This window comes from Quercus suber, unplaced genomic scaffold (assembly GCF_002906115.3).
Source record: "Quercus suber isolate HL8 unplaced genomic scaffold, Cork oak 2.0 scaffold_22, whole genome shotgun sequence".
NCBI classification, from domain to species: domain Eukaryota; kingdom Viridiplantae; phylum Streptophyta; class Magnoliopsida; order Fagales; family Fagaceae; genus Quercus; species Quercus suber.
This window is the reverse complement of record NW_027069487.1, coordinates 1,304,551-1,327,599: the sequence shown is the minus strand read 5'-3', so window position 1 is coordinate 1,327,599 and position 23,049 is coordinate 1,304,551. Positions and strand designations below refer to the sequence as shown.

Below are 23,049 nucleotides of genomic sequence, written 5' to 3'. Positions count from 1 at the left end.
AAATTCATTCACAGTTACTCTCCCAAAAATCATATATGATTAATAGAACTAGGCTAATTAAGCTCGATCCATACATCTATATAAGATGCAAGAATCCTCATGAAAAAAAGTAACAATCTTGTTGGTGTAGTTTCAACTTTCAAGCCATAGGAAAACCGTTTTGAAGAAACACACCATGACCAAGTACAGGAAGATCATCCAATCTTCACATGTCAAATATGCATAGAGCCTATGCAATCAAACCATAAATTCAACTACAATAACAATTGTGTGCACCATTTTTTATAATGCCAAATACATCAAAACCCATTTCGACAACAAAGTGCTAAACATTGAATGTCCTATGTTTATTTATGATGCATGAGTTTCATGGTTAAATAAAAATTAATAAATAAAACTTAATATTATATATATATATATATTCTATATCTATATTTGTTACCTCAATTTGAAGGCTCCACAACATCATTATTTTATTTTAAAACTAAATTTTACCACTACAAACATGTTTCTCTTATTTATGTTGTCTACTTCGGTCCACTTTGGTTGTATTTGGTTTTATTCGGTTCAATTTGGTCTATTTTGTCCACTTAGGTTTTATTCGCTCCATTTTATAAATGTTGGTTCTATTTAGTTTACTTTGGTCCCATTCAGTACTTTAGTTATATTCGGTCCATTTTGGTCCTATTTGGTTCTATTTTGTTGACTTCAGTCACCTTTAGTCCTGTTCGGTTCACCTTGATCGTATTCTGTCCAATTGGGTCTTATTTTATCAACTTTGGTCTATTCAGTTCTTTTTACTTGTGGTTTTGATGCAGTTTTTTGCAATGAAAATTGGTTAAAGTTGTTGTGCCTAGAAAATGATTTTAAATACAATGCAATAAATAGGGTTATTTGTTATTGTATTATGCAATTACCCCTTAGGATAGTAAAAAGAAAAGTAAAAAAGTTTTTTTATATATTATAAAAAATACTTGTTTTTCTCATTTTTTTTTTTTTTTTTTAAACTATTACTATCTTAACTTTTACTTCTCAGAACTAGATGATAATTGCATTAGATCTAAATCCAAATCCATAATAATATTAAAATAAAAAGGGTATTTTTATTTTTATTTTTGAGGAATAAAAAGCATCTTAAAAGTTTATAAAAACAAAGCATCTTAAAAAAGACACTGTTCAGGAGCAACGTGTCCCCACTTTAATCCAGATTAATAAATATCAGGGACCCACCAACAATATAGAAGGGTTACAGAGATTTTATTAGAAAATAACTACAAAACCCAAACAATATTATTAGTTAGGCAACGTTTCAAACATATTGCATTTCTAACAATTCGACTTTAGAGGAGTCGATTTTACTATTCATATCGCCTATTTTTGCGCCACGTAGATAAAGAAATCGAGTCCTTTATACCCATTTTTTATACATAAAAATTGACTTCAGCGGAGTCGATTTCAATACAAAGAAAACGACTCCACTGGAGTCGTTTTCTTTGTATTGAAAACGACTCCGCTGAAGTCGATTTCCCCAAAAACCAACCAACACCACGAACTCCACACCATTCATTGTGTTGTCACAGACCCAGCAAACGAACCCAGGCGCGACCAGTAACACCGACGAGCAAGCAGGCGCTGACGAACCCAGGTGCGACCAGCAACACCGACGAGCACCGACGAGCAAGCAAGCGCCGATGAACCCAGGCGCCGACGAACCCAAACACCGACGAACCCAGGCCCCGATTTCACCATACTCCGACGAACCAGCAACACCAACGGCGAACATGCTCGTAACTCCGTTTTTGGATTTGAAGGTTGTGAGGTTTTTTTTTTTCAGGGAAGGCAATGACGTGATTTCTTTGAATTTTTACAAAGTGAAATCGACTTCAGTGGAGTCGTTTTCAATACAAAGAAAACGACTCCACTGTCATTTTCTTTGTATTGAAAACGACTCCACTGAAGTCGATTTCTATGTATAAAAAATGACTATAAAGGACTCGATTTCTTTATTTACGTGGTGCAAAAAATAGGCGATATGAACAGTAAAATCAACTTCTCTGAAGTCGAATTGTTAAAAATGTAATATGTTTGAAACGTTGCCTAACTAATAATATTGTTTGAGTTTTGTTGTTATTTTCTAAAAAATCCCGGGTTACAGAAATCCCAAATCCCTACCACTTTCCACGTCAGCATCAATCACACCTCGCCACGTCTCCCACCTGTCGTTCCCCCCAAAACCCCTGAATCTAAAACCCTCCCTGATTTCTAGGGTTTCCATTTTTTCTCTGATCAGCTCAAGCTCCTCTTATCCACAATGCTCACTCACTGCTCAGCTTCAAAATAATAAACAAGTCTCAAACTTCAGCTTTTTCCCACTACTGCTATGCCATGCTGTGGCGTAGACTCGATGCGCTCCAAGATGTTGTACCTCACAGTACTACTCACTCTTCTTCTAGTGTTGGACGCAACGACGTCGTACTCAGGCTCAGGCCCTCACATCGCCGATGTCAATTTACTCTTACCTCCCAAAATGACTCATCCTGTTGAGTACAGGCTTCAAGGAAGCGATGGCTGCTTCAAATGGTAAATTTCTGTGAAAATTTTTTGAATCCAAATTCATATGAAAAGTAAAAAAGTTTTTTTATATATATATTTTTTATGAAAAAAAAGAGTAAAAAAAAAAAAAACTATTACTATCTTAACTTTTACTTCTCAGAACTAGATGATAATTGCATTAGATCTAAATCCAAATCCATAATAATATTAAAATAAAAAGGGTATTTTTATTTTTATTTTTGAGGAATAAAAAGCATCTTAAAAGTTTATAAAAAAAAAGCATCTTAAAAAAGACACTGTTCAGGAGCAACGTGTCCCCACTTTAATCCAGATTAATAAATATCAGGGACCCACCAACAATATAGAAGGGTTACAGAAATCCCAAATCCCTACCACTTTCCACGTCAGCATCAATCACACCTCGCCACGTCTCCCACCTGTCGTTCCCCCCAAAACCCTTGAATCTAAAACCCTCCCTGATTTCTAGGGTTTCCATTTTTTCTCCGATCAGCTCAAGCTCCTCTTATCCACAATGCTCACTCACTGCTCAGCTTCAATATAATAAACAAGTCTCAAACTTCAGCTTTTTTCCCACCACTGCTATGCCATGCTGTGGCGTAGACTCGATGCGCTCCAAGATGTTGTACCTCACAGTACTACTCACTCTTCTTCTACTGTTGGACGCAACGACGTCGTACTCAGGCTCAGGCCCTCACATCGCCGATGTCAATTTACTCTTACCTCCCAAAATGACTCATCCTGTTGAGTACAGGCTTCAAGGAAGCGATGGCTGCTTCAAATGGTAAATTTCTGTGAAAATTTTTTGAATCCAAATTCATAAACCCTAAACCCCCCCCCCCTGTTTGGCTGCCGAGAAAATGTGTTTCGTAAACTCGCTTCTGTTGACGTAATCATAATGTTGAAGCATTTTTGGTTTGAAATATGTATGTATAGGTCGTGGGATCATCATGATGTTCTGTCAGTGTTACCTGAGTACAATTCGAGCAATCACTGCTCGACGAGTGCGAGGGTGAGGTCGATTGCTACTTATAGCGGTCGAAAGGAGACTGCTGTGTATGCTACTGATGTTCGCACTGGGGTCGTGATTCGTTGCAAAGTTTTTATTGACAATTTCTCCAGAATTCAGATATTTCATAATTCTATCAAGCTTGACTTAGATGGACTCGCTACTCTCCGTGTCCGCGCCTTTGATAGCGAAGGTGGTTTCAATTTCGAATTTTTTTTTTTTTTCCTTCAGGGTGAATGGATTTTTGTTTTCTGAATTTGGTTGTTTTGTACTTTAAATAATATAATTTGGTCTGGTTGGAATTTTAATTGCACTTTTGGCATCCTTCTGTTGCAGATAATGTGTTCTCGTCGCTAGTGGGCTTACAATTCATGTGGCATCAGATGCCCGAAACTGATGGATTGCCTCATCACCTTGTCCATGTTCCGTTGAAGGATTCTCCGCTAAGCGACTGTGGTGGATTGTGTGGGGACTTAGATTTCCAAATACAACTTGAAGATAGTGTATGAATGCTGCTACTGAATGTGAATGAGAATTGGCAGCGTGTTAACTAATTCTTCTATATGTATAAGTAATTATTTTCTTTGATATGTAATGCAGGGTGTATTTTCAGATTTATATGTTGTAAGAGGAGTTGAAATCGGCCAGGAGATTGTTTCTGTGCATTTGCTTGAGCCTGGATTAAAGCATATGGCTGATAGGATTGTTCTGACTGTAGCAGAAGCCATGTCACTTGAACCTCCTTCACCTGTTTTTGTCCTCATTGGTGCTGCTGTTCGTTATAGGCTTAAAGTTATACGTGAAAATATTCCTCAAGGTTTCTCTATTTGAACCCATTTAATAATACTCCAAAGTAGTTCTACATTTTTTTTGTCTATTTTAGTATGCCTTCAATTTGGATGATTCTGCGTACCTGAATTACAGGCCATATATGACATAATTTTTTGGTTTTTTGGTGGTAATATTATCTTTTGATGCTATTGATTTAAACAGAAATATAGATGTGCATTGGAGATATGGACTAGTTGATGTTTTTATTTTTTATTTTTTTTTAATAGATAATGAAAAATTTTAATAAGAAAAAAAAAGCCAACCCGAGAACATTGGAGATGTACTGCGGAAGCAAAAATCAAGAACCAAAATTACAATGATCAAGTAAAAGAGGAAGAGAAAAACAAGAAAAAAGCGACAGGGCCACACTTCAAACAAGGAGAGTGTGTAAGAAAAATGACTTAGTCTTGTTGGTTAAAGTTCTCTGCTGGGATCTGTATGTTATTTGAAATCTTTTTGATAAATAAAAAAATTGCAAATAACATATGTTAATTGAAATCTGAAGTTCTGCTTTTTGGTTCTCAAAGAAAAAATTATTTATTTATAGAAATTTAAAGTTATTTCTAGCAACTTTCTAGTCCAGTAGTAGGGAAACCTTAAGTTTCTTCTGACCTCAGGGTCAAGCATTTGTTTTGTTTGATGTCCAAGGTGAGTTTTTAGCCAAAATAGCACTGCCTTATTGCCCTGGAGTTATGGGATTTTGCACTTTTGGGGTTTAGTGGGTGATGCCTGGGAGGATTGTTGATCTACTAGTGAGTTTGCAATGCCATTTTGGGTGGCATTGAAATAGGGGGATTTGGGAGGCCATTCCTCATTGTTTGATGTGGTATTTATGGAGGTGGCGAAATGCAAGACATTTTGATGGGTGTGAGATGTCAATTTTAGATCTGAAGTCGCAGTTTCTGAGGACTTTGTTCCAGTGGTTATCAGCCTCAGGGATGTTTTCTTTCTCAAACTTGATGGAACTTAATTGATTTTTTTTCTTTTAAATCGTAGTTATATGAACATCTAGTACACTGCCTGTGTACTTGATATTTCTTTCTTTCTAATAAAATTACTACTTATTATATATATATATGTGTGTGTGTGTGTGTGCGCGCGTGCGCGCGTGTAACCAAAGTAGCTACTCATTATGCTGTAAAGGCCTGAATCAAAAAAAAATTACGCACTTTTTTTGTTTTTTGTTTTTGTTTTCTCTATCTAGATATGGATGACTCCTATTGTGCTTTGATGCTGAGAATCTAACTAAGAAAAGACAAAGCTTTTCAGGGAATGGTCGCATTTGGATTGCACTGTAGCCTTGCATCTTTTTACCTTGGCTTTGCTGAAAGTTGGAAATCCCCTTGATTGAAGATCTGGTTTCAAATTAGTTTTCTTCGTCTTAGGTTTCTTTAGGTCAGACTATGAACAATAGTGTTGGCATGATGGATGTGAAGAGGTTTTAAAGGATTGACATTGGATGTGGGTTTAGTTAAGGTCTAGTTTCAACTATGCATTACTCTCTCTCTTTATTTTTTTTTCTGTGTTGGCTAAAAATACTGTGCAATTGTAATTAAGTTGGCCATTATGCTACCTGGCTTTATGTTTTTAGCTGTGATGCATTCAATTCTTTAAGGTTCTGCTGGTGTTTACCTCTTTTATAGAATTACATGGACTGACTACATGCTTCTTCATTATGAGCCTATTGTCAATGGCCTTACCGCCACTTTCCTGGAATTTTCAGCGGTCATTTTACCATCACCACATCATCGATGGTCTGTTTCAAACTCTTCAGTTGCTCAAGTGGACTCTATGATGGGATTAACAAAAGCACTAGACTTAGGGGTAGCAACTGTTGTGGTTGAAGATACAAGGGTTGTTGGCCATGTGCAAGTTTCATCCCTTAATGTTGTTGTACCAGATTCTTTATCGTTATATATAGCATCATTTTCTACTTCTGGTGATCCTTTAGAAGGAGTGAAAACCATTCCGTCTGTGGCACGTTGGTATGTTGTTTCTGGCCGTCAATATCTCATACAAATGAAGGTCTTCTCACGAGGACCTGATGCACAAGAAATTTACATTACAGAGGTAACTTATTCATATTTTGGTTTCAATTTTTTAATGTTACTAGAAGTTCTAGAACGATGCCTGTGTGATGCACCTATCAATCAAAAATCATATGTAAACTCAAAGAAATTTTTTATAATGTAATTGAAATTGAATAATAAAATAGATAATAGAAATATAGGAGCTAAAATAATTTAAGTTACGTGGCAAAAACACATCATGTAAAACTGAGTTTTTATCAAAACTAATAGATTATTAAAATATTTTAACATATATTAAGAAAACGTTTTTTTACATTTTTTTTATAAGTAATAAGTATATTGATATAAAAAAGGAACATCCTAGTACACAGGGAGTGAACAAGGGAAAGGAAATCAAATACAAAAATTGCAAGAGTCTAGGAAATCAATAAAATGATTACAAGAAAATGTTTTTTTACATGATGGTCTTATATGTTAAATGTCTTACATGATGGTCTTATAATATGATTACAAGAATGCCCTTATGCTAATGGAAACTAACATACTAATATAAATTAAAAACAAAAACAAGAAGTTACAACAATTATGGAGTACAATCAGCTTATCAAAACTAATGTATTTTTTTGGGGGCCTCTAGAAACAAAAGAGCTATACATACTTCAAATGTTTTCAATCTCAATTTCAAACTATTCTGGTGTATGGCAAAAGGTTAAGCAATCCTCTCTTTGTAATTTAGAGGAACTACAGAGATATCTATAAAGAAGCATACATTTGTAGTAGTAGTCCAAGATGAAAAAAAAAAAAAAAAAAAAAAGGTTGTAAAAATTTATGAATGAAACTCAAAGAGGTAACCATGTACACTGGACATGGAAACTCCATCTCTCATTCCAAGATGGGATTTTATTTGGTGGGTATTTTATCCCTTTATATCATTTCATTTTGATAGCTGCATCTGATAGGTGGTCTCATCTGTCAAAATAATGGCTTATCTTATGATAGGGAAACACCTCCAATTATATGTTCTTTCACATAAAGACTGAATTAACTTCTTCAGGAAGTGCTATTGTTGTCAATTCTGGCACTCTTTATGTTTTGTTTACCATGTTTTCTTTATATTCACGATCTTTGTTCATTCTAAAATTTCTTTTATATCTTTGCATTTACACATTATCTATAGTTTTCTTTAGATTTATTTTTGGATGACCTGGAACCTCACCAAGGCAGGGCCCTTTAGACCCATCCTTGGGGAATAAACCATAGATACACGACCCCACCTGCTAGAACTGTGTATTAGGTAATCCATGAGAACTCCTAGTGCAGATTGAACCATGATATCTGGGTCTATAGCTTGTTCCGAGCAGTTTTGTTAGATTTATAAGTTTATGTGTCGAAATGTTGGAATGGCATTTTCTGCTCTCTTGTTCTTGATAATTTAGTTTATTATTTGTTTTGCAAATTTCTTGCTCCTATGCATTGACAATATGCCAGTTATCTGTTGGCATTTTGCTCTTATTATTCACTTTACTCTGTTATACCAGCTAGTTTATCATGATTTTCTTGGCTGTCTTCTCAGAAATTCCTTCCTTGAATTGCAGAGTGATGATGTTAAGTTGTACGATAACCAGTCAGAGTACTGGAGAACTTTTTTGGTGCCTGATGATATTGCAGTAAAACATAGTTGGCAGACTAGAATCCTGAAAGCAACTTCACAGGGACTGGATAAGTTGATGGCTTCTTTGACATATTTTACCGGGCATCAAGAAACAAAGGAGGTGCTGCCTTGTATTAGTTTGGAATTTTGTGCTTGTATTATGAACTTCTTTCTTATTCTGTCTCCCCCTTCACTCCCCCCACCCCTAAATTATCTTGCCTCTATTGTCTTTGGAATATATAGTTCCTTTCTTTTATGTGCCTTTGTTGGTTATATTCCCTTTTAGGTTCTCAAAGTTGTGCAAGAAGTCAAGGTTTGCAATCAAGTGAAATTTATTTTAGACAAAAGAAGCGGTATCACACAAAGCATTCTCCTTCCCTGGGCCCCAACTATTTATCAGGAGGTGGAGCTAAAGGCCACAGGAGGTTGATACCCTGCTGAGTTTTGTATGTAGTGTTTAACTTGCTGCTAATGTTGTTGATGTGCTTCTGATTGCTATTAAATTTTTGTAGGCTGTGCAAAGGCTTCTAGTGACTACAAATGGTTTTCTTCAGACACAGCTACTGTATCGGTATCTGCTTTAGGGATTGTCCAGGCCAAGAAGCCTGGTAAAGCTACTGTTAAAGTGATATCTGTTTTTGATGCATTGAATTATGATGAGGTAATGTGTTTGCAGTGTTACAGTGTTATACCTTGTTTTTGATGATTTATAAGTATACAAATTTTGCTTTTAGAATTCAGAGATCCTTTAACATCCATATACATCCAAGAAATACTTCACCACGGAGTTTATAACAGAAGTTGAATATTAGAATGTTGAATACATAATGAATATTGATTGTATACTTATTGCACACACACACACACACACACACATATAGACAAACACACACACACACACACACACACACACTTATCACATATGTTTAATAATAAATCTTCTATCTGAAGTGATCCAATTTGAAGGAAATTTCTAAAAATTGAAACATGAAATGATTTAATTAATTGTTGTTTACTTTTATCTTTCGGAAAATTTGAGATTGCACTATGTTACTAAGATCTGTTCTGCTTTTTTATTGATGTATTTAATTTTTGGGATGAGTAAAGGGACAAACTTTAATCACTGGTGTTCCTTTAGATTTATTTTTTGGTTTTTCTAGATGTTTGCAATGATGCAATCTCTGCATCACTTATCTCTTTGATTCCCTTTACCCTTTTGTTAACACTTGTATTTATAATGTTAAATAATTACTAATAGGTGGCGATTGAAGTTTCCATCCCCTCATCTATGGCTATGCTTCATAGCTTCCCCGTAGAGACTGTTGTGGGATCACATCTTCAAGCTGCTGTAACAATGAAAGCATCAAATGGTGATGCCATATCCTCAAACCATATGAACTTGCCTTTTGTTGTTGCTGGTTAAGTCTTTGTTAAAGGTGATTTGTCAACTGCAGGTGCCTATTTTTATAGGTGTGATGCTTTTTGCTCCTTCATTAAGTGGAAAGCTGGAAGCAAGTCTTTCAATATTGTCAATGCAACAGGGGAGAAGCCTGTCTTGGACATGGTAGAAAAATTTGAGCTCCATGCATCATTAAATGGTCCTCCATGCTCTTGGGCCCGTATATATGCTTCTGGTCCTGGTCGAGCTATGTTGCATGCCACTCTATCAAAAGATTATCACCATGTTGATAACTCATTACAAGGACCTATTGTCTTAAAAGCATCTACACGTATTGCAGCATACCCACCACTTATCATTTGTCAGTTAGGGGATGGGAGCCAGTTTGGTGGTTATTGGTTTGATTTAGCTCAAGATGAAGCTCAAAATCTATTGGAAAATTTGGATAAATTTTATCTTGTTCCTGGAACACATTTAGATATCATGCTTCTTGGTGGACCTGAAAAGTGGGATAAAGGTGTTGACTTCATTGAAACTGTGGAAACTTTGGATGAAGGGCATAGTCCTGTTCAGAATGGAGTTCTTGTGAATCAGCTATCTGGCAACAATAGGAGTGTGTACAGAGTTTTATGTCAAAAGCTAGGAAACTTTGTAAGTTTCTGCATTCTTTCTTGCTTTATATTGAATGCGGTTCTTTTTTTCTTTGAAATCTTGAAGTCATGATATATTTTTTTTTCCGATGGTTTAAAATGATTCAGAAACTTGTTTTCAAACGTGGTAATTTGGTTGGGGATGACCATCCTCTGCCTGCAATAGTAGAAATTTTGTCATCACTTTCATGTGGCTATCCTTCCTCAATTGCACTAATAGCTGATGAACCTGGTACGCATTATTTCCTTATATCAAAGTTGCATTCAGTCACAATTTACTAGTTTTTATAAATTTAACTTTTCATGCTTTTGAGCAATTTATGCTGCTGTTCAGTCAATGAGCGCAATGTTATACAAACTGCAATTCAAGCTGACCGCAGCTCAGGACGAATTCGAGTCACCCCTGTGACTGTGGCAAATGGACACACTGTTCGAATAGCTGCAGTTGGCATAAGTAACACTGGAGAACCTTTTGCAAATTCATCTTCTCTTTGTTTGAGGTGGGAACTAAGCAGTTGTGATGGGCTAGCCTACTGGGATGATGCTTTTGATTCAGTTAGGTCGAAATGCAGTTGGGAGAGGTTTTTGGTCTTGCAAAATGAATCAGGACTGGTACTGGAAAACTTTGATACCTTCATCTGTCATATTGTTTTGTCATCTACTTATGCCCCTTAGTTGTTTGTAAAGAATTTAGGTTTGAGATTGAACTCTAGTGGATAATTAGGAAAAGGTTGCAGCCATATATCTGGTTTTTTAGGTTCTAAGGATAAAGCACTTGCTTTATTTTTATTTTTTCAGTTGACCTTGTCACTAGCACACAATCCTCCATATTTTCTACTGATCTTAAAATTATGACACGTTGTCATATTCTATGCTCTAAAAATTATAGCCTCATAATGTACCTCTTTTCCTTGTCATGATGTGAGTAAATTGTAATAATTCTGTTCTGAGATGTTAAGTACCCTGCTTTTCAGTGCATTGTTCGTGCTAGTGTCATTGGTTTCAGCGATACCGTCATTGATCATCATTCTGCTCAACTGCTAGAAAGTTCAGAGACTGTTCTTACAGATGCAATAAAATTACAGGTCTAAGTTTGTAATTTTTTCCCTGAAGAGATGCTTATGTAATTTTTTCTTGTTCTTCCTCCCCCATTAATTTCATAAGATTTGTGATGAAGTTTGTTGTGCCTGGTTTATATAAACCTATAAACCATTTAGGTTTATATTGCTAATGTATCTTCCAAAGTTTGATTCTTACCTTCAGATTTGTTCAAATATGCAGCTTGTTTCTACTATTAGTGTTTACCCAGAGTTCAACTTGCTATTTTTCAATCCTGATGCCAAGGTAGACTCTAATCCCAGTACTTAATGACTTTTTCGGTTTGATTTCAAATAAAAAATGCATTGTCAGCTGCCTGTTTGAATTTGGTCCAGGTTCAAGGCCTAACAAATTTTTTTTTTTTAACCAAGCAAATTTTTATGTTGAACTTACCAAAAGTGGTGGTTACATATTATTGGTCTTCATTTCATTGGTGTCCTTTTACTAAAAAGAGCACCTTCACACCCATTAACTGCCACAATATTTGGTAAATTAGGGTTTGGTGGCATTACCAAAATGTAGGTTTCATAGATTAAGTAAATGGAGTTAGTAATGCTATTTCAATTGATGTAAATCAGTATTATCAAGAGGCTTCTGATTTTTCAAAGAGAGATTAAAGTAAATATCCATTTGAGGAATAGAAAATGCTTTGATGAGTACTACCCTCTCAGGAAAATGTTTTGTGGTCTAATCATTTTTGTTATGGTACTTATTAAATAAAAAAGGGTGATATTTAGCTTTCTGAGGTAGAAGAAGGCATTGGGCCAATTAATCACCATGGATGTGTGAGATGAAAGATGGAAGGCTTCAGGCCAGTATAACTCTGATGTGAAACTGTTTTTACTTATCCATTGAAGATGATGGTCATTGTACAGTGCCATTGTTATAGATCTTCATTTAACTTAAGCATCCTGTTTGTTTATAGTTTAAAAATATATTATTTTCAGAATTCTTGAGATGCTTTGAGCTGGATGCCAATTACTTGGTCAGGTGTTTATGAATGTTTATCTGGTATATTTATCAAATGGCACATACCAAAATTGCTGATATGTTTCACAATACTTGTGGATGCTCATGTGTAGGACAACTCATTTGACACTTGGTTTTCAACCTAAATTGCCCATCAGATTTACCTCTCTAGTGCTGCTATGTATTTGATGATACATGTTGGTGTCAGAAAATATAATCCTTATACTGCTTTAACTTTTATACAATGCAATGATTTCCTTATTTTAGGTAAATCTGTCAATTATTGGTGGAAGCTGTTTCTTGGAAGCAGTTGTGAATGATTCTCGAGTGGTAGAAGTTGTTCCAACCCCACAGGGTTTACAATGCTCACAATTGATGTTGTCTCCTAAAGGGTTGGGTACTGCATTTGTGACAGTTCATGATATTGGACTTGCTCCTCCAATTACAGCTTCTGCTGTGGTATTTTTCTTCCCATCTGTTCTTTCTGCGTAATTTGTTTGATTGTGTCTTTCACCTTTACCAACTTCAATCCTGTTTCTAGTGTTGATGAAAGATTTTCTTATTGTAACAAGTTTGCAAAATTTTATACCCACTCCTTTTCCCTTTGAAACCGTTTGTTTTATGAAGAAATCTTTTTGGAGAGTGTTCGACAATAGATTCTGGTGGAAATATATATTTCCCCAAGCTAATTTAAAGAGGCATGAATAAATCCTCAAGGTCCATATAAATTTATCAATTAAGAGAAATTAGCCTCAAATGGAAATATTTTTGTTGAAAACAATTTTGGATCTTATTCTTGCTGAACAAGCAATCCTAGTAATCCATCTGTCTATGTGAAACTCTTATACAATCATATTTTTATTTAAGCTGTTTGGGCGATCAGTCATCATGCAATTGTTAGGCCTGATGTAATGTTTTTCTTCTACTTTTTTGTGGTTTTTCATTCAAGTTTGGGTGTAAATGACAATATTCTGGATGTTGTGTACTTCCTCTATGCTTGGGCAGCGCCCTCTCTTAATGATGCTTATTAGTTACAAAGTTAATCTGATAATGCATGGCCTTGCCACCTAATGGTGTACTCTTCTTTGAAGTAGATGTAATGAGTGTCCCACATAAATGTAAATTCAGATGTTTATTATCAGATCCAAATGAATCCCTTGTCAGTTTCATATAAAAGTTATCTTTTTCTTCTTAAATATGAAAAATTACGTTTTGATGTGATGCATAATGGATTATAACTTGTAAAGTTAAATAGAAATTATGCATTGCTATGGAAAGTGGGAATTTAGTTTGCAATGTCTCTCACTTTTGGGTACAAATATAATCTAGACCTTGGGTTGTTTCTGTGACAATATAATCTTGAGCAAATAATCAAAATATTTAGTGTTGTCTAATTCATAAAGCTGTGGGCTGCTTTCTTTTCTTCATTCTTATACTTGTTGTGATGCCTTTATCTTCAGATCCACCTGTGTGAAGTTTCTCATAGATTATAATATTTTACAGGTCCAAGTTGCAGATATAGACTGGATTAGGATTACATCACAAGAGGAGCTATGCCTTATGGTTTGTATTCCCTTGGTGATATATATTTTTTTATAAGCTGGCCTTTATTCTAATATTTCTTGCTATTTTTAGGAAGGAAGCTCACAAACTATTAACCTAATGGCTGGGATTAATGATGGAAGTACTTTTGACTCTTCTCAGGTTTGAATTGATGTCATTTTTATCTCTCTCTGGGAAGACATGCATTCCAATTTATTTTGTACTCAGCATGATTTAAACTGATTTTACTGTGACACATCTACTAGGAAGTTGCAGTAGTTTGCATGTGGAAAATAGAGCCTGTTGTTTAAATAGATATTCTTGACCACTATTCTTTTCATGCTTTAAAAAGGTTTTGTTTGTTTTTAAATAATTACTTCAGTGACTGGGAACTTGTGATGCAGTATGCTTACATGAATATTCATGTCCATATTGAGGATCACATAGTTGAACTCGTAGGCATTGATGATACCTCGAGTCCTCATGGTGGACACATGAAAGGGCCGAACTTTAAAATTATGGGGACACGTCTGGGAATCACAACTCTTTATGTAAGTTCACTGTTGATTAACACAAATATTTTATGTCTCCAATTAGCATCCATTGTTAGATTCTCTGTTGGGAATTTGGGGTGACGCAAGTTTAAAGATAAAACTTGATATCAGGTCAGTGCTTCACAGCAATCTGGACATGAAATTTTGAGTCAGCCAATAAAGGTCGAAGTTTATGCACCACCAAGAATTCACCCTCCTAATATTTTCCTGGCACCAGGTGCATCATATGTGGTATGTTCTGCATATAAATATTTGCTTGTCTATTCCTTGTTCTCATCATAAACATTAGCTTTAGTTGATAGTGCTAAGATAAAGAGAAATTCATTTTGTTGCTACTATGGATGTTATATTTCATTCTGCCTTATTCAATGACTCTGGAAGTCCACCCCCCCCCCCCCCTCCCCCAAAAGACACAAAATGTGCCTTGTGGTTTTGTATGCTTAGCTTACTGTTGAAGGAGGCCCAACTATCGGAGTGTATGTTGAGTATGCTAGTATGGATGAGGGGATTGCAACAATTCAGAAATCTTCAGGAAGATTGTCTGCAAATTCACCTGGCAATACTGTAAGATATGATAACTGGCTAATGCTGCTTTGCTGTTAACTATTATCTATAGCTTTTTTATGCATTGATTATGTATTACTAGTTTTTGTTGTTCTTTTCTTTTATGAGGTATGGGACATGATATTTGATGTTGGATATAATAGATCCTATAACTTGCAGTCAGCTGCCTAGTCAGAGTGTGCATCTGGCTTCTTGTTAATGGTTACCTGTTTTTGGTTATTCTGTGGCAAGAACACTTCTCTAAAAGGGGAAAATGCAAAAATATCCCTTGAACTTTGGGTAAAATCAAATTTGACCCCCACTATTTCTAATTTGAAATTATGATACCTTGAACCCTTGGTAAATGCTAAAATCACTCCTTTTGGTACCCTTTTTTTAATCTAATTGACAAAAAATATTTCATGCATTTCGCATGATAGCATTTTAATTAAAAAAAAAAAAATTTGTAATTAAGATTTAATAAAATTCTCCAAATCATCTCTATTAGACCTTGCAAAAGTGGGAGTTTTGTGTAGTGGGTATGACCTTTAATCAAAGGTAAAGGTAAAGGTTAAGAAGTAGAGGCCTTACATTAGGTGTTGTGGTACATGGAGAGCTTGAGGAAGTGGGGGTGGTGCTGTTTGGGTCTAGCATTATGAGTAGGCTATTCTGGTTGGGGATTGTGATGAAAACCATGTTATTATGTGACTGTTTGAGAATTGAGTGTATGTTTCCTAGTCATTTTTATTTTCAATGAACATTATTACTTATATAAAAAAAAAAGAGTGTTTTATTTGGGGGAGTGGCTGAAAATTTTGTTGGGGTTGTGTGGTTGGTGGTGGTTGGGTGTTTGTGGTTTGGTGGTGATTGTGACAGTCCATGGTGTGATTGGTGAAGGAAGAGAAAAAAAAAAAAAGAATGTTTTAAAGGGAAATTTTTTATTAAATTCTAATTTAAAAATAGTTTTTATTGAAATGCGTGTAGCATTGTCCATCCATTCAATAAATAGAATGGCAACAGTAAGAATGGTTTGGGCATTTATCATAGTTCAGGAGTTAAAATTTCAAATTAGGAGTATAGGAGACCAGTTTGTTTTTGACCAAGAGTTCAGGGGGTATTTTTGCATTTTCTCACTATAAAATTATATTAGAAGTAAATAGGCTTGCCATTACAAATGATGATTTCAGGCAGGGCAATTCTGTCCTCTTGAACCATTGGATTTACCTAATCAAGACCAGTAGACGTTGCCCCTACAACTTTTTTTCCTTTTTTCTTTTTTTCTTTTTCGTTGAGTATGTCTTATTTACATTTCTACTAGGAATATACTGACATTTTTTATTATGATCAGACTGTTCTTGCCTCGGTTTTTGGCAAAGGAGATACTGTAATTTGTCAAGCATATGGCAGTGTCAAAATAGGAGTTCCATCTGTGATGACTTTGAATGTACAAAGTGATCAACTTGGCATTGGGCATGAGATGCCAATATATCCTGTGTTTCCTGAGGTAGGAATTGAAAGCCAACAATTATTACCTTTCTCTTATTAAAGTACTGATTGACTTCTTTGTAATATCAGGGACATTTGTTTTCTTTTTATGAGCTCTGCAAAAATTATCAGTGGACTGTAGAAGATGAAAAGGTTGGATAAGTTTGGTGTCGAACTACTTGGGATTTCTGCTCATCACATGTTTTTACCAGGGATATTATGTGCTTGACCTTTTCTTTTTCCCCTTGTTTAGGTGTTGGGTTTCCTTGTGTCAGAGCGTTCACATGGGGAAATGTATAAATCCCTGGTGGCTACTTCAAAAGAAGTTCAATTCACTAGTTATTTGGAAGAGAAAGAACTTGGTTTTATCAAGGTTTTGTATGGAAGGTACGCTAAAGTTACTGCTACATTGGTTTTGTGTTCTCTCAATGGGATGCATCGGGTTTAATACTGAAATTAATTGCATTGAGCAGTCAAACATTTCATCCTATGATTGATTGCTTCTGCGTAGATTCTAGTGCAGTCTTCTTCTTTTGGATTAAGTATTTCTCATACAATTGTGACTATTTGAAATCAGATGAAGATTGTTGAGGATATTGTAGGGCTAACCCTAGCTCTTATATATACACTGCTAGGGTTCATTGTAATCAACAGCTAAGAATACAATAAAGATGTAGCCACTAGGGCTTTATCTCATGGATGTACGATGTTGGCTGAAGCTGAACCACGTTACTTGTATTCTTCTCTCTTTTCTGCTTCAGCTTCTCTTATCAAAGCCATCTTTATCTCGTTGTTACTATTGTTCTCGGTTGTTGGTGGTTGGTTGCTTGTGCAACCTTCAGATCAAAGTTTGTGTTGTTGGTGGTTGCTGTTGATAGTTGTTGGTGGTTGTTGGTTGTTCTTGGTGGTTGGCATCTGTTTTTGTTATTATCAACGGAAGATGAATGGTGGTTTCTGACCATCCTCCACTGATCTTGGTTGTTGTTCTTGGTGTTTCTCAGTGGCTTTTTGTTGTTGGGTTGTTGTTTTCATCGTATTCTGGTGAGTCTCAGCAGATCTGGTACTCCTCAGTAAGTTTCAGCCTGCCATGTTGGTCTTTTGGTCATGGAGGTTGCTTGCTAGAGCTCGTGGTGGCTTTTCCTTGATCTCTCGGGAGTTTTCAGTGGTTCCAAGGTGTGCTTTTCTTGGTAGTTTCTTGCTCGTTGCTGCCGGAGTTGTTGGTTGCCAGTGCTGTTGTAATCATTGAGTTCTGAAGCCATTGGTGTTGGTTGTTGGTCGGAGTTGACAGGGAATACCCCTGTTTGGTTCATGATGTGGGCTATTCGCTATCCAGGATAAAGATAACTTAATCCTAAATATGATAAAAAGTTATTTTTGGTAGATGTTTGATTGTTTGGGTATAGGTATTTATTTGTCCCTTATCCAGGATAAGGATAACCTAAGCCGAGTAAAGTTTCTGTTTGGTTTCAAATCATTTAGGTTGGTTCAACTTCTATTTCAGCCTGCCCAGGTGAATTTGCACCCTCTCTTGTTCATCATTTACCAAGGCACTATGTAGGAGTTGTTTAGGGTGTAAATGTTAATGTTCCAAGCTGGACCTATATGCTATATGCTCTAGCTTGAGGGGGAGTGTTGAAGATATTAGATTTATGTTAATGTAATGATCCAAGATGCCATGACATCTCCTGAACTTTGGTGTAGTGGCCATTACACCCCCTAACCTTCTATTTTTGTCAATTTACTCCCTTAACTCCACACGTGTCAAATTGATACTTTTTTTAGTTTGCCGTTAAAATTGACTAATAATGGTTGGCCTGGCTCAACATCCACATACAAACATAGAAAAAAAAAAAAAAAAAAAAAAAATTATACACTGCTAGGGTTCATTGTAATCAACAGCTAAGAATACAATAAAGATGTAGCCACTAGGGCTTTATCTCATGGATGTACGATGTTGGCTGAAGCTGAACCACGTTACTTGTATTCTTCTCTCTTTTCTGCTTCAGCTTCTCTTATCAAAGCCATCTTTATCTCGTTGTTACTATTGTTCTCGGTTGTTGGTGGTTGGTTGCTTGTGCAACCTTCAGATCAAAGTTTGTGTTGTTGGTGGTTGCTGTTGATAGTTGTTGGTGGTTGTTGGTTGTTCTTGGTGGTTGGCATCTGTTTTTGTTGTTATCAACGGAAGATGAATGGTGGTTTCTGACCATCCTCCACTGATCTTGGTTGTTGTTCTTGGTGTTTCTCAGTGGCTTTTTGTTGTTGGGTTGTTGTTTTCATCGTATTCTGGTGAGTCTCAGCAGATCTGGTACTCCTCAGTAAGTTTCAGCCTGCCATGTTGGTCTTTTGGTCATGGAGGTTGCTTGCTAGAGCTCATGGTGGCTTTTCCTTGATCTCTCGGGAGTTTTCAGTGGTTCCAAGGTGTGCTTTTCTTGGTAGTTTCTTGCTCGTTGCTGCCGGAGTTGTTGGTTGCCAGTGCTGTTGTAATCATTGAGTTCTGAAGCCATTGGTGTTGGTTGTTGGTCGGAGTTGACAGGGAATACCCCTGTTTGGTTCATGATGTGGGCTATTCCCTATCCAGGATAAAGATAACTTAATCCTAAATATGATAAAAAGTTATTTTTGGTAGATGTTTGATTGTTTGGGTATAGGTATTTATTTGTCCCTTATCCAGGATAAGGATAACCTAAGCCGAGTAAAGTTTCTGTTTGGTTTCAAATCATTTAGGTTGGTTCAACTTCTATTTCAGCCTGCCCAGGTGAATTTGCACCCTCTCTTGTTCATCATTTACCAAGGCACTATGTAGGAGTTGTTTAGGGTGTAAATTTTAATGTTCCAAGCTGGACCTATATGCTGTATGCTCTAGCTTGAGGGGGAGTGTTGAAGATATTAGATTTATGTTAATGTAATGATCCAAGATGCCATGACATCTCCTGAACTTTGGTGTAGTGGCCATTACACCCCCTAACCTTCTATTTTTGTCAATTTACTCCCTTAACTCCACACGTGTCAAATTGATACTTTTTTTAGTTTGCCGTTAAAATTGACTAATAGTGGTTGGCCTGGCTCAACATCCACATACAAACATAGAAAAAAAGAAAAGAAAAAAAAAAAAAAAAAGCCCAAAACTCACTGCAATGTCTATATCGGCGGTAAGAATCATGGCTGTCAAATCTGGGATCATGCTCGAAGTCTGCCATTGAGCCCTTGGACCTGCTTGTTGCCACAACTAGGCAGTTATTGGCAGCAAATGCACGGGCCAACGTGTGGCAAATGCCTCTGACCTCACACCCTTTGATTAGTACCTCTTCTTTGCTGTACGGTTCCATTTCATAGTTGAAAGAATCAGATTAGATTTATAATATTAGTATTACTAGTTACTACCACAGGTTCCATTTCACAGTGAAAGAATCAGATTAGATTTATAGTATTAGTATTACCATTTACCACCACAGTTCTTCGTTGCTGATCTCTCTCTCTCTCTCCATCAATCGGTGACTCTGGCACTTATTCGCAACTCCACAGACCCTTATCGGCATGCTCTCTCTGCAAGCTACAATGGGGCCTTATGTTGCTGAGCTCTTATTTTTCTCTTTTCATATATATATTTTTTCTTTTTCTTGCTTCTGCTCAGTGGTTCTTGAAAATTCTTTGAGCATTTTACTTCTTTTTTTCCCCATTTTGCTAAGTTGGTGTCGAAGCCTATGTTTTAAGGCCTATGTTTTAATTGTTATTGGGGAAAATACATAAAGGCCTACAATTTATATAATATTTCAAGCCTACAATTTATAAAATATTTCAAATTAAGTCCCAGTTTTCTAATTTTGTTAATTAAAGTCCCAAATTTATGTAATTGTTTTAATTTGCAGCCTCTGTTTACCTCCGTTATTCATTTCATTATTATAGGCAGTAACAGAGCAGATAAAGTTGGGAAATTATTAATTAAACTCTTTATTTCTCCTAGAGCTTGTTCATAAATCAAGTTGGCAGCTATGGACAGAAAGGTAGAGAGAGAAAGCTTTGTGTAGAGTGAGAAACTGATTGCCAGAAAAGTGAAACTAGTTAGTAGTTAGCTAGGTGAAATACAAAGTTTAATAATGGTTTCCCCATTTATTCTGCTCCATTAATGCCTAGAATAAAATAAAAATTAATAATGAGTTGGACAGGTGATCCCGGTTGAAATTGTTTCATTAGTTTGGGACTTTAATTGACAAAATTAAAAACCTGGGACCTGATTGAATAGGTTTTAAACTGTGTACCATTTTATGTAATTTCCCCTTTTTATTTATTTATTTTTCTTTGATATGTTATTGTGCTTATGGTTTTATTTACTGAATATGTCAATATTAGCGTTGAATGGTCAAATTTTTTTTTTCTTTTTATTTCCTTATGTTTTTCTATTTATATCAAATTGTGAATAATATTGGTATTGGAATTTTTATGTTTAAGTTTTGATGTTTATTTGTAGTTTGTTTTTGCCCTTGGTTTGTACTCTAAACATCACTTTATAATTATCAGTTTACATCTTTGCTATCTTTTTTTAAATTTATTTATAAGTAATGTAAATTTTATTCAAATCATAAAAAGGAGTCACCCATGTATACAGAAGTATACAAGTGGGGACCAAAACAATCAAAAACACAAATTACAAGCATCCATTAGATCATAAACTGAAGAAATAGAAGGACTTCCTATCTATTATTGTTTTAAAATTAATTTAGATATGTTTTACTTATCAAAAAAATTAATTTAGTTATGTTTGTAAACTTATTGATGGCTATTACTTAATTTTAAAATCTAAGATAATTACATAAAATATGCCTAAAAATATTTATATTAATTAATTAATTTTCATGTCCTTGATGTGTCATGACCTAGATTTTCAAGAATTGATATTTCACCGTGTTTCACGTAGTGTCGAACTGTGTCCATGTCTGTGCTTCTTAGGCTGGGACTTCATGAAAAGAATTGCAAGATCTAGGAAATTTTGGGGCCTTAATGTGCTTGAGCAAAAAATGGAGGGCTGATAGATTATGGATATATTGTGCTTGAGGAAAAAACAGAGGGCTGATAGATTATGGATATATGCTGTTTCATCAGAAGCTTTGAAAGTTCCTCGGCCTATTTTGTTTATGACTAAATTTAGGTACTAGCATGTAATTCTTATTTTTCAGTCAGCACTTAACCTGTAAACATTTCTTATGAATCATGGTTTTGAGGTATTTAAAAATAAAATGTGCTGATGAATTGTTTGTACTTTTTACCTGTATATTATCAAAAGAAAAAACCTTTGTCTTATCCTTTTGTGGTATGAGCTACATCTGCTTTCTATCTATTCTAATTGACAAATCTTTGTTGGCTTATTTTTCTTATATGCCATTGTCACTCCATTCCAGATCTGCAGGCAGGGCAAATGTCAACGTCACATTCTCATGTGATTTTATAACTCCTGGTTCTAACTCAGGGTCAAGGTTTTACAGTGCATCAGTATCATTATTGGTGGTGGCAGATCTCCCTCTTGCTCTTGGAGTTCCCATAACCTGGGTTCTTCCTCCCCATTATACTACAACAAGTCTATTGCCTTCATCTTCAGAATCATATGGCCAGTGGGATGGTCAAAGTCGGAAAGGAACTATTGTATATTCATTATTAAGATGTTGTGGTGAGAAGAATGAAGCTGTGCAGAAAGATTCTATTTCCATTCACAGGGATAGGATAAAGACAACAGACAGCAACAATCTTGCATGCATTCAAGCAAAAGATCGTACAACAGGAAGAATTGAGATTGCCTCTTGTGTCCGGGTCGCTGAGGTATGGATATTTGATCTTACGTAGGGCTGATAATTGGTGTAGATGTAGGCAAGCTTTATTATTTCTATTTTAATTCTTTAAATATATTGTTGATGCCTTGCAGAGTGATGTAGGTAAGCTTTATTAGAGCATTCACATCAACTTATGCAAAAATTACTATCTATTTTAGAATAAGAACCTACTTTTTCTATTTTAACTAGCCATTCTTCAAAACATGCTCATCTGTTTATCTATTTTATACTTTACTTCTTTAAAATAACAAATTTTCTTGATTTTTTTAATTGTTTCTCTCTCTTCACATGCAACAATCACCATCCACTCTCTTCCTTTTCCCTCGGGAAATGCAAAGAAATAATAAAAAATTGTTTTGCATAAGCTACAGTAACTTGTATATTTGCACAAGCTCTGTAGCAAAATCCTATTTTGCATAACTGGTTCATAATCTGATGTTGGTGATTTTTGGGCTTTATGCTATTTTACATAAGCTGTTGTGAATGCTCTTATTTCTAATATGGTTCTCTAGATATATTGTTGTCTTTTGGGTGCCCTCGCCCTGCAAAAAAGGGAAAAATAAAAGGTTCTGTAATTCTATGAGCGTGGGTTGCATGTTCATAGCTTAGCATTTGATTTGTCTAACCTCATGAGAACGAGACATTGTTAGTGTCTCAAATTCCTCGATAGTTTGGTGCAAATTGAAATGTGTATGATTCAATATGTCAAAGATGGGAATTCCAATTAATTTCACACAAGCAGATGCCCCCTGCCCAGTTTCATACATTTGCATTAATAAATCACTTCTTTTTCTTATGACTCAATAAGAAAAGCAATTGATATGAGTTAGCAAATTATAATGGGTTACATGCAGGTATAGTTCATAATATTTGTCAAAATGTAGTTACTGCATAGCAT

The 23,049-nt window shown here is 35.5% G+C and overlaps 1 protein-coding gene across 1 annotated transcript in view; it reads left to right on the top strand.

Moving 5' to 3' along the window:
- The first annotated feature begins 2,266 nt into the window (after nt 1-2,266).
- The window catches only part of LOC112020945 (nuclear pore complex protein GP210), a 34,285-nt gene continuing 13,502 nt past the window's right edge, over nt 2,267-23,049 (top strand). Inside the window, 24 exon segments of the mRNA XM_065764679.1 lie at nt 2,267-2,580; nt 3,508-3,773; nt 3,917-4,083; nt 4,181-4,397; nt 6,135-6,481; nt 8,037-8,213; nt 8,379-8,517; nt 8,605-8,753; nt 9,351-9,462; nt 9,547-10,142; nt 10,250-10,373; nt 10,476-10,753; nt 11,116-11,226; nt 11,423-11,485; nt 12,476-12,667; nt 13,712-13,771; nt 13,844-13,912; nt 14,155-14,301; nt 14,416-14,535; nt 14,749-14,868; nt 16,196-16,351; nt 16,423-16,485; nt 16,586-16,719; nt 21,726-22,140. Of these exon segments, the coding sequence (XP_065620751.1) occupies nt 2,381-2,580; nt 3,508-3,773; nt 3,917-4,083; nt 4,181-4,397; nt 6,135-6,481; nt 8,037-8,213; nt 8,379-8,517; nt 8,605-8,753; nt 9,351-9,462; nt 9,547-10,142; nt 10,250-10,373; nt 10,476-10,753; nt 11,116-11,226; nt 11,423-11,485; nt 12,476-12,667; nt 13,712-13,771; nt 13,844-13,912; nt 14,155-14,301; nt 14,416-14,535; nt 14,749-14,868; nt 16,196-16,351; nt 16,423-16,485; nt 16,586-16,719; nt 21,726-22,140 (4,422 nt within the window). The 5' untranslated portion in view covers nt 2,267-2,380.